The sequence below is a fragment of the Ciona robusta genome, chromosome 1, assembly GCF_009617815.1.
Source record: "Ciona robusta chromosome 1, ASM961781v2".
NCBI classification, from domain to species: Eukaryota; Metazoa; Chordata; class Ascidiacea; order Phlebobranchia; family Cionidae; genus Ciona; species Ciona robusta.
The window spans coordinates 7,203,910-7,216,076 of NC_143235.1; the positions used below are offsets into that span (position 1 = coordinate 7,203,910).

The 12,167-nt window shown below is 33.5% G+C and overlaps 1 protein-coding gene across 1 annotated transcript in view; it reads right to left on the bottom strand.

Annotated features, from left to right (window-relative positions):
* The window catches only part of LOC149742400 (DNA polymerase alpha catalytic subunit-like), a 32,058-nt gene that overhangs the window by 11,703 nt on the left and 8,188 nt on the right, over positions 1–12,167 (bottom strand). Inside the window, exons 11-22 of the mRNA XM_089890937.1 lie at positions 6,644–6,793; positions 6,084–6,248; positions 5,749–5,847; positions 5,210–5,423; positions 4,778–4,932; positions 4,268–4,352; positions 3,294–3,424; positions 2,774–2,911; positions 2,161–2,336; positions 754–872; positions 390–491; positions 3–62 (exon numbers count right to left, since the gene is read on the bottom strand). Coding sequence (XP_089747063.1) covers positions 3–62; positions 390–491; positions 754–872; positions 2,161–2,336; positions 2,774–2,911; positions 3,294–3,424; positions 4,268–4,352; positions 4,778–4,932; positions 5,210–5,423; positions 5,749–5,847; positions 6,084–6,248; positions 6,644–6,793 — 1,594 coding nt within the window. The remainder of the gene's footprint in view (positions 1–2; positions 63–389; positions 492–753; positions 873–2,160; positions 2,337–2,773; positions 2,912–3,293; positions 3,425–4,267; positions 4,353–4,777; positions 4,933–5,209; positions 5,424–5,748; positions 5,848–6,083; positions 6,249–6,643; positions 6,794–12,167) is intronic.

Genomic DNA, 12,167 nt, shown 5'->3' on the forward strand with positions numbered 1-12,167 from the left:
ACCTGAAGTCGGTTTAGAAACACCTGGATGTCGAACCAGAAGATTATCTTTACTTCTTTTAACTGGAAATAGAAACAAATTTTTATTTTGTTGTGCTGAACTTTCAATGAAATGTAACTTTTCCGTTATTATAACTTATTTTTATTTATTTCCCAATTACTTTTACTTTTTAAAGCAATTTCTCAACGCTTAAGGTTTGAACAAATATGTTTTATTACATTGATGGAGATCGGTGTTAGTTCAAAACTGTCAATCTTTGTTATTGCACTTGTTAACATGGACCTTGAACTATTAATTAGAACATGAAAATCTAAATAGTACATGCCCCACAAAAAAAGTGCCAAACTATTCAAGTGAATTTTGGATCTTACATAAACATGAAAACTTACTTTTATCTGGAGGAATGAATCCTCTTTCATGGAAGGCGTGTAACAGAAGAAATTCATTTCGTTCCGATCTTCCACCCATCAAAGTTCGTGACAAAACATTTCCTGTTTATTTTTGGTAACGTTGTTGTTTAAACATTAAAACAGTGTTTCCCAAACTATTTTAGGGTATCCTATATTTGTATTTTTTGGGAATGAATATTATGGAGCTGTTGTACCACACTTAAGCAATAAATGACCCACAAAACAATAGCAAAACACCTGTTTCATTATCCAATATACTTGCAATATGCAAAGGGTAATGCTGGTGTGGAAATAGGTCCAACTGGACAAACGAATGTGGTAAGTATAAAAATGAGTAAGTTACCTGCTATGTTAGTGATCTGTAGTGCAAGTGGAAGAGCATTCAACTCATAACAACAATCTAATGATAGATTCGCATCAAGCAGGGTGTGTTCCACAAGCCATAGTAGTGAATCAGAAGTTCTAAAGTGAGACAATATATGAAGCATGGTGGGTAAAACAATATCTAGACGTTTACTTTTCAATAATTCTGTTACAAAGGTATTGTTATCATTGACATCAAAATCATCTTTACCAAACCACAGATACCACTGTTACTATTAAATTTCACATGCTGTACTATAAAGTATTGCACAAAGATGTTGCAATCACTTTCAGTATAGTAGATAGTTTGAGCATAGGCGTAAAGTTTTACTAAACATTAGGGTTGCAAAAACCAGCAAAAAAGGAAGTCTTTGCAACCCTTTGTTTTCGGTTTGCAACCGTTTAAATATGTGCTTTTTAAACGCTCATACAAACGTAAACGTATTCAGAAATACTTGGGGATGAGACAAATTAAAATTATGCGGGTTCGGCGAGTCCGTGTAATGAGAAACGGTCAAATCCGATTGCCGCGCCAGTGACGTCACAGTTGCTATGTCGCATGCGCCTTTCGTCAAGCCCACACGAGTGTGCGGTTATCTTACAAACGAAGACCCGTCTATCGGAAATAGTAGGTTTCTAGAACGAAATATCGCGGAAATAAACTGCCTAAATCGTTTCCAACACTGCTTTATATTTATACACAATGTTTTCCTCAGCCAAGCAGCATATTTATTACGAATTAGTAGGGATTTACATGTGGATTCATTGCATCATAATAGCGGTTGTTTGAACCTGGCAATTGATTACGACATAATAGCAATTCACACGTTGATTATTGACTTCATAATAGCGATTCACACGTAAATTATTTAGCAAACAGGAGTTTAAATACCAGTTGAACCCATTTGTGTCGTGAATGACGCATCGGTATTGATATATTTTAACAAACGTAAACGAAGTTTGTTCGCAGTAATAATGCCGTCTTTGTTTGGTCGAACGTAGTTCCTTACACATTATTAGTCTGGAGAAAATCAAAGGGTTGCCAGGCAATCCTGCAACCCCGTAACTTTACGCCAGTGAGTTTGAGTATAAAGCAATGTATAGTTGTTTTCAACCCTATGCAGTGACTCTGGTTTGATAAACTTTTTTTACACTGAAGTTACTGCAATTCAATATATATTATATAAGTAATCCCCATTCTCTACCATCTATATATTAATAACATGTGCTATCAAATGGCTTTAGTGTCCATAAAATATTTCCTAACTAATAAAAAATTATTAAACTGCAAAATGTAATTTAGGGCGTTGCAAAGAAATTCACTTGACCCAAGTGTAGAGTGCTAGACCATAAAAGAACGTTTAGGAATAATAGCAGTTTAACTCACAGAAACATATTCTTTATCTGCTCGGTTGGTAAATCTTTTCGTTGTCGATGTAAAACTTGCTCAGCAAGCGTTCCAAGGTCGTAACTTCTGCACCGAATAAGTTCTTTAGCAGATATTTTAACATCACAGAGAGAACGACCGCTTGCCACAGCTCTATCGCTGAACTTTCCTCCACCCTGCAGTGTAGTAGATAGTTTAACTTACAAATAAATTGCCCATTGAACGCATATATCGTTGATTTTATGGTATTTAAAAGCATTTACTGCTATCTACACATTTTTTTGTATTCATTGACATACATTTAGATTAGACCCGTGACTACAGTGTGAAAACGTAAGTATAAAATTTTGTTCATTGTAAAATTGGTTTTTAGGTTTTTTAAGCGCTGATTGTTTATTATTGATAGGTATTTAGAATTGCTAAATAGTTAAGAAGAACATGTATCTACATTACATAATAACAAAACATGAATTTTATCTGTTAAAAACCGATCATGAAGATTAAAAGATAAAAGATGATGATATATTGTAAAAAAACTCTTTTGCAGAACAATTTTAGTTGATTATATTTAAACAAAAGTTGCAACAAACATAAACAAATACTATTCACCAACCATTGTTTTTGGAATATTCAGTTTTCTCAAGCGACCAATTCTTGACCAGTGAGCAACCTTGCATGCTGTGATTCGGTGAAGCATAACATCCAGGTCAAAGTTCATGACATCGTGGCCAATAACAATGTCAGGGTCAATCTAAGGTCACAGTTGGCATATTCTTAAACTGATGAATAATTAATTATGGGAGTGGTTTGGACAAAAAGGCGAAGTGTGGGTTTCGTAGTTAATATCACAGGAATTTGAAAAAAATCTAAATGTTGATGAAAGTGTAAACAAAAACTCTTGGATTTGATATTTTGAATTTCTAATCAATCCTCAAACACCAGTTTTCAAATGCCTAGTGTGTTTTTTTATTGATATTTATCTTTATTGGGCAAATTCTCATTACTATGACAAAATAATTGAGTATTTAATAGGTGTTGCAACTTCATATATGCTACACTACTATAGTGCAGAAATACCAAACTCAAGAGGTTTCTTGATTACTTAAAAATGAAAAATAAACATAGAGACTTACTTTTAGCATTTTTACGAGGAACCAAGATAAAAGTGAACGCTCTGTTCCCAGAATATCAACATTGAGTCCTCTTCTTTTTACAGCATCCCTGAAGTCGTATGGGAAGATACAATCTGATGGTTTCGATAAACCTGGTAGGTGGAAAAAATGTGAAAATAATTTAATTAAATTCCTATATATTTGGTATATATATGGTGTAAAAATTCCCGGAAATTTAAAGCCAAATTGCCGACAAGCAGTGATGATTAAATGCAAACCTGTCAGCAAACCAATTGATATTTGTACTTTAGAATTTAAATAACTTCACTTCCTTGCTCCTGGAATGTATTTGACTGCTGCAAATTAACCCCCAAGTAAAAGACAACATTTTTGAGGGCAGAATTTTCTAGTGAAACACAGGGAAATGTCTAAAATCTTTGAAATTTGGATTACTTTGGAGGTTGTCTATTTTTTAGTTTTTAATTTCAGTTTTTATGCATGAAAGTTTTAAAACACTTTGTTAAATTAGGTTTCTTCGTTGTTGAGAGTGATAAAACAGCCAGGGTACATTAGTGTGCAATAGCTATGCTTGCTCTTGAACACTAAACATACCATGACTGTCATTCGTGTTTAGATGGGAGTTATCTACACACTGGTTGGTACAACATGTGCAATAGCATAGCATAATAGCTCTTACACATGGAAAACCATCAGTATGAGTGAATTTTGAAAGAACATTTTTCTTGAAAGTTGAATATGCTTAACATACTGGGTACAGTAAAAGTGCAATAGCAGAATAATAAGCTGGTGCAATTCAGTGTACCATGAATGAACAGCAGATATTATATGTAGCATGTGTACATGGTGGTAAGTACCATTCCAATGTGCAATAGCACGGCTGTATTAACTCTTGCACATGAATAGCACTGAACACCAACTGTACTTTTAAATTTAGTACATTTTCCAACAAGAACAACGCACACCAGACCACTCACCAAAGAAACTGCTTTGAAAAGAAGGTTTTGGAGCAGATTTGTTGATGATGAACGATGTGTGGACAAGACCTGCTATTCCAATAATCTGAGTAACACGATGGTGTTAACACTTGCTGCATCATAGATAAATATTGTACATAGCACAGGTTTCAATCAGTTATTGTAGGCTGGCGCCATTAACGACACAATCATACCGCAGACGCTATTATTATTATTCAATGTCATATTCTATATTGCGTAGCCATGTTGCAATCATCTAGTTTACAGTTATCATGTAAAACGCTGGTTATTTTTATCTTTTTTTGCAACAGGATAAATATAATAAGTGCAATTTGGGCGGAGCATAGTTCCTCTGAAAAAATGTTTTACCCAGCCAATATAGTAGATAACAACTAATTCAAGCATTATATAAAAAGTAATCCAAGCATTGTACTAAAGCATTTGTATATCATAAACTTTTTAACCGAATTACTTATATTGAAGAATGAACAAACATATAAACATGAATACCTCGTTCTGGTGTGTGGAAATATTGGGAAGTGTTTTGATTGCGAGTGAGAGAATGGTAAGTGGGGGAGGATCCATGGTTTCTATCACATGTATGGTGGAAGTAGATGTCACATTGACTTCCACCTTACACCAACTTACGTTGGACGTGTGGATTTCTGCAACAAAACAACTTGAGTAACAACTTTTAAAGTTCACTTTTCTGTAAATTTGTGAACAAACCGAAACCTTTGATAAATTTTGGATGACAAATTACGTATTATGTAGTCTAACATTGTTTTTTGAAATAAACTAAATATGCCAAATAGCTAGCTACCTACTTATTAAAAAAAAATGTTAGCACTGAGAAGGTGTTAAATATTTGTAACATAGTTTACGCGCCACTGGCCAGAAAAAAAAAAACACTAAAAACCCCCTGGCTACACCTCTGCTTACGTGGTTCATGGATATCCAACCAACACGGTCCTTTCATTTTTCTATCAATCAACAGCGCCTCTAGTGGTGACTGGTTGGTCCCGAAGACGCACTTGAATGTATCGCCCGATATATCAGAAGGCAGAGGTCGGTGGTCGGCTGAATACGTGATCTCAAGATATTGGGCTTCGTGGGGAATATCACGTTCACCAAAAACATATTTCTTTTCTAGTACCTAAAAATATAAATTTTAAAGTTAAATTTTACACCCTAATACAATTTATTAATATATTAAATATAGTATTATTATAGGAGACATAAAAAACAAATTTTAAATTTAAATTATATATACATATATATTTATAGTCAATACCTCATAAGTTGCCTTTAAATTAGCGAAAAAAAATCGATAGACAAGACGCTTTTATTAGGATTACAGCTGTAGCGGTTAACCGGTTAAAACTGAACGGTTAACGGTTAAACAAAAAACAGGAAAATTCACAGCCCTATTTATTACCCCACTCATATTTAAAATTAAACCACAAAATGTGAATTTGAACCTTAGTTTTGTATTTCATAATTCTGTAGTTGGTTGCAACGTGAGCATCAAACTCACGATAAACATCTTCTGGTGTGACGTCTTCACCAGTTACTCGATTCTAAACAAAACATTCAGATTGAATATAATACAAGAATTAAAGTACTGGCATAAAAAGTCACCATTAATTTTATTTAAAACAATGTTATATCTGGCAATACTTAATCAGAGTTAGGGTTATCGGAAAAAAAAAAAGAAACAAAAACTTTTTTTTTAAAAGATAGGTTCTTGGAAATATAAATACAATAAATTGTAGCTATTCCTTCTATTGACACCACACAGCAATACCCCACCTACCTTACTACGAGGTAATACAAAAATTTTCCTTTCCACATTTCTGACAATGATGCAACAACTGACGTGACCTTTCGCCGATTCGATGTAAACTTTTCCAAACAAATAAACAACTCCAGGTTGCTTGAATTGATCTTCATAAGCTTCAAGCCAGTAGAAACGAAACACCTGAGCATTATAAATATATGAATACACAAATATTTTAATTAGTAATATCTTATAAGCAGTCGGACAATTCCAAAATTACAGAAAAACCAATGACAACATTATTTTTTCTATATCTTGTGTTGAAAATGCTTGTGGTGAATTTAACTCGTGGTGGATTGACAATAATGTGTTCTGCTATACATCCAAATGAAATACAACTCTCTTCATAAAAATATCAATAATAGCAACAAAAAAAATCCAACGTGTTTTTGTCTCACATTATATTATTGTTGTGCAAGAACAGGATTTTTTTTTTCTGCATGTTGCACGTTATACGACCAAACCATAATGTTGACATGACGTATTCTGTTGATAGAACCACTAATTTTGATTAAAAACCACTAACATTGACTCACTTTGTTGTATTCTTTATCGAGTACAGTAGGAAGATTAGTTGAATCAATGTTCACATCAACTATTGGAGTTTCAACACTTTTCTCTTTCACAGTTTCCCATCCAAGTGAAGTCAGTTGGTTAAGAAAGTTCTCATTCTTTGGTTTTACGACCTAAATGAAACAATTTATGTTTTAAAATTCACTGCTTTAAACTTTAAAAGTTTATTTAAAATCATGTTTTCCTTATAATTTACAGTTTAACTTAAACTTATTGTTTTAACTTAATAAATGTAATTCAATTGTGTTGTAATGTTTGTTTGTTACATGTACCTAACACCACAATAGTTACTGTTACACATCATGCCACAGATGCTATAGTTACATTCGTCCAAATTGTAGTATTGTACAACTATGTTCTAACCACATTTATACACAGTTACTAATTTGATTAAGTACCTTAGTGAAATTTGTTTATTAACCTTCTAATAAATCAGTTGTGCACTAAACCATTGACATAGGCTTATCAATTAATTTCTAATCGTAATATCTTGTGTAAGAACATAATTAAACACTGAAAAGGGTATTTACCTAATGTGTCATAAGTCATATCAATAAATAAGAACACAACTAGGGATGTGCTGAAGTTGAAAAAGCTCGGGTTCGCCGAGCGCCGAGCGCCGAGCTTTAACGAAAAGCTCGGCACGAGCCCGAGCACCTATGACGTCATCAAGGAGAAAGGCGTACGAGAATGCGTTCCTATTCAGCCGAAAAGCGCCGCTAATCAAAATAATACAGAACACGTGGTTTGCGGTTAAAGACGCGTCTCGCTTTTCATAATTCCTACTGTTGCAAAATGTAAAATTCATACAAAAAATATTTAATTAAAAAATTATTTATAACTGTTACAGCCAGTGGCACAACTAGCAAGTTTCTACGCATGTTCATCTTGAATAATGTAACGATTATTTACGTCAGAATAAACCTTTACGATCGTTACATCACAAACAAGATTGTTGGAAAACAATCGTGTTTTATTCGCTTGCATACGATCTGTAGTTTGTGTATAATTTTTGTTTCTGATGATTAGTTTAAATGCAGGTAAATCGCGATTATGTGAATTTTAAATTTTCCTTATAATTTACAGTTTAACTTAAACTTATTGTTTTAACTTAATAAATGTAATTCAATTGTGTTGTAATGTTTGTTTGTTACATGTACCTAACACCACAATAGTTACTGTTACACATCATGCCACAGATGCTATAGTTACATTCGTCCAAATTGTAGTATTGTACAACTATGTTCTAACCACATTTATACACAGTTACTAATTTGATTAAGTACCTTAGTGAAATTTGTTTATTAACCTTCTAATAAATCAGTTGTGCACTAAACCATTGACATAGGCTTATCAATTAATTTCTAATCGTAATATCTTGTGTAAGAACATAATTAAACACTGAAAAGGGTATTTACCTAATGTGTCATAAGTCATATCAATAAATAAGAACACAACTAGGGATGTGCTGAAGTTGAAAAAGCTCGGGTTCGCCGAGCGCCGAGCGCCGAGCTTTAACGAAAAGCTCGGCACGAGCCCGAGCACCTATGACGTCATCAAGGAGAAAGGCGTACGAGAATGCGTTCCTATTCAGCCGAAAAGCGCCGCTAATCAAAATAATACAGAACACGTGGTTTGCGGTTAAAGACGCGTCTCGCTTTTCATAATTCCTACTGTTGCAAAATGTAAAATTCATACAAAAAATATTTAATTAAAAAATTATTTATAACTGTTACAGCCAGTGGCACAACTAGCAAGTTTCTACGCATGTTCATCTTGAATAATGTAACGATTATTTACGTCAGAATAAACCTTTACGATCGTTACATCACAAACAAGATTGTTGGAAAACAATCGTGTTTTATTCGCTTGCATACGATCTGTAGTTTGTGTATAATTTTTGTTTCTGATGATTAGTTTAAATGCAGGTAAATCGCGATTATGTGAATTTTAAATTTTCCTTATAATTTACAGTTTAACTTAAACTTATTGTTTTAACTTAATAAATGTAATTCAATTGTGTTGTAATGTTTGTTTGTTACATGTACCTAACACCACAATAGTTACTGTTACACATCATGCCACAGATGCTATAGTTACATTCGTCCAAATTGTAGTATTGTACAACTATGTTCTAACCACATTTATACACAGTTACTAATTTGATTAAGTACCTTAGTGAAATTTGTTTATTAACCTTCTAATAAATCAGTTGTGCACTAAACCATTGACATAGGCTTATCAATTAATTTCTAATCGTAATATCTTGTGTAAGAACATAATTAAACACTGAAAAGGGTATTTACCTAATGTGTCATAAGTCATATCAATAAATAAGAACACAACTAGGGATGTGCTGAAGTTGAAAAAGCTCGGGTTCGCCGAGCGCCGAGCTTTAACGAAAAGCTCGGCACGAGCCCGAGCACCTATGACGTCATCAAGGAGAAAGGCGTACGAGAATGCGTTCCTATTCAGCCGAAAAGCGCCGCTAATCAAAATAATACAGAACACGTGGTTTGCGGTTAAAGACGCGTCTCGCTTTTCATAATTCCTACTGTTGCAAAATGTAAAATTCATACAAAAAATATTTAATTAAAAAATTATTTATAACTGTTACAGCCAGTGGCACAACTAGCAAGTTTCTACGCATGTTCATCTTGAATAATGTAACGATTATTTACGTCAGAATAAACCTTTACGATCGTTACATCACAAACAAGATTGTTGGAAAACAATCGTGTTTTATTCGCTTGCATACGATCTGTAGTTTGTGTATAATTTTTGTTTCTGATGATTAGTTTAAATGCAGGTAAATCGCGATTATGTGAATTTTAAATTTTCCTTATAATTTACAGTTTAACTTAAACTTATTGTTTTAACTTAATAAATGTAATTCAATTGTGTTGTAATGTTTGTTTGTTACATGTACCTAACACCACAATAGTTACTGTTACACATCATGCCACAGATGCTATAGTTACATTCGTCCAAATTGTAGTATTGTACAACTATGTTCTAACCACATTTATACACAGTTACTAATTTGATTAAGTACCTTAGTGAAATTTGTTTATTAACCTTCTAATAAATCAGTTGTGCACTAAACCATTGACATAGGCTTATCAATTAATTTCTAATCGTAATATCTTGTGTAAGAACATAATTAAACACTGAAAAGGGTATTTACCTAATGTGTCATAAGTCATATCAATAAATAAGAACACAACTAGGGATGTGCTGAAGTTGAAAAAGCTCGGGTTCGCCGAGCGCCGAGCGCCGAGCTTTAACGAAAAGCTCGGCACGAGCCCGAGCACCTATGACGTCATCAAGGAGAAAGGCGTACGAGAATGCGTTCCTATTCAGCCGAAAAGCGCCGCTAATCAAAATAATACAGAACACGTGGTTTGCGGTTAAAGACGCGTCTCGCTTTTCATAATTCCTACTGTTGCAAAATGTAAAATTCATACAAAAAATATTTAATTAAAAAATTATTTATAACTGTTACAGCCAGTGGCACAACTAGCAAGTTTCTACGCATGTTCATCTTGAATAATGTAACGATTATTTACGTCAGAATAAACCTTTACGATCGTTACATCACAAACAAGATTGTTGGAAAACAATCGTGTTTTATTCGCTTGCATACGATCTGTAGTTTGTGTATAATTTTTGTTTCTGATGATTAGTTTAAATGCAGGTAAATCGCGATTATGTGAATTTTAAATTTTCCTTATAATTTACAGTTTAACTTAAACTTATTGTTTTAACTTAATAAATGTAATTCAATTGTGTTGTAATGTTTGTTTGTTACATGTACCTAACACCACAATAGTTACTGTTACACATCATGCCACAGATGCTATAGTTACATTCGTCCAAATTGTAGTATTGTACAACTATGTTCTAACCACATTTATACACAGTTACTAATTTGATTAAGTACCTTAGTGAAATTTGTTTATTAACCTTCTAATAAATCAGTTGTGCACTAAACCATTGACATAGGCTTATCAATTAATTTCTAATCGTAATATCTTGTGTAAGAACATAATTAAACACTGAAAAGGGTATTTACCTAATGTGTCATAAGTCATATCAATAAATAAGAACACAACTAGGGATGTGCTGAAGTTGAAAAAGCTCGGGTTCGCCGAGCGCCGAGCGCCGAGCTTTAACGAAAAGCTCGGCACGAGCCCGAGCACCTATGACGTCATCAAGGAGAAAGGCGTACGAGAATGCGTTCCTATTCAGCCGAAAAGCGCCGCTAATCAAAATAATACAGAACACGTGGTTTGCGGTTAAAGACGCGTCTCGCTTTTCATAATTCCTACTGTTGCAAAATGTAAAATTCATACAAAAAATATTTAATTAAAAAATTATTTATAACTGTTACAGCCAGTGGCACAACTAGCAAGTTTCTACGCATGTTCATCTTGAATAATGTAACGATTATTTACGTCAGAATAAACCTTTACGATCGTTACATCACAAACAAGATCGTTGGAAAACAATCGTGTTTTATTCGCTTGCATACGATCTGTAGTTTGTGTATAATTTTTGTTTCTGATGATTAGTTTAAATGCAGGTAAATCGCGATTATGTGAATTTTAAATTTTCCTTATAATTTACAGTTTAACTTAAACTTATTGTTTTAACTTAATAAATGTAATTCAATTGTGTTGTAATGTTTGTTTGTTACATGTACCTAACACCACAATAGTTACTGTTACACATCATGCCACAGATGCTATAGTTACATTCGTCCAAATTGTAGTATTGTACAACTATGTTCTAACCACATTTATACACAGTTACTAATTTGATTAAGTACCTTAGTGAAATTTGTTTATTAACCTTCTAATAAATCAGTTGTGCACTAAACCATTGACATAGGCTTATCAATTAATTTCTAATCGTAATATCTTGTGTAAGAACATAATTAAACACTGAAAAGGGTATTTACCTAATGTGTCATAAGTCATATCAATAAATAAGAACACAACTAGGGATGTGCTGAAGTTGAAAAAGCTCGGGTTCGCCGAGCGCCGAGCGCCGAGCTTTAACGAAAAGCTCGGCACGAGCCCGAGCACCTATGACGTCATCAAGGAGAAAGGCGTACGAGAATGCGTTCCTATTCAGCCGAAAAGCGCCGCTAATCAAAATAATACAGAACACGTGGTTTGCGGTTAAAGACGCGTCTCGCTTTTCATAATTCCTACTGTTGCAAAATGTAAAATTCATACAAAAAATATTTAATTAAAAAATTATTTATAACTGTTACAGCCAGTGGCACAACTAGCAAGTTTCTACGCATGTTCATCTTGAATAATGTAACGATTATTTACGTCAGAATAAACCTTTACGATCGTTACATCACAAACAAGATTGTTGGAAAACAATCGTGTTTTATTCGCTTGCATACGATCTGTAGTTTGTGTATAATTTTTGTTTCTGATGATTAGTTTAAATGCAGGTAAATCGCGATTA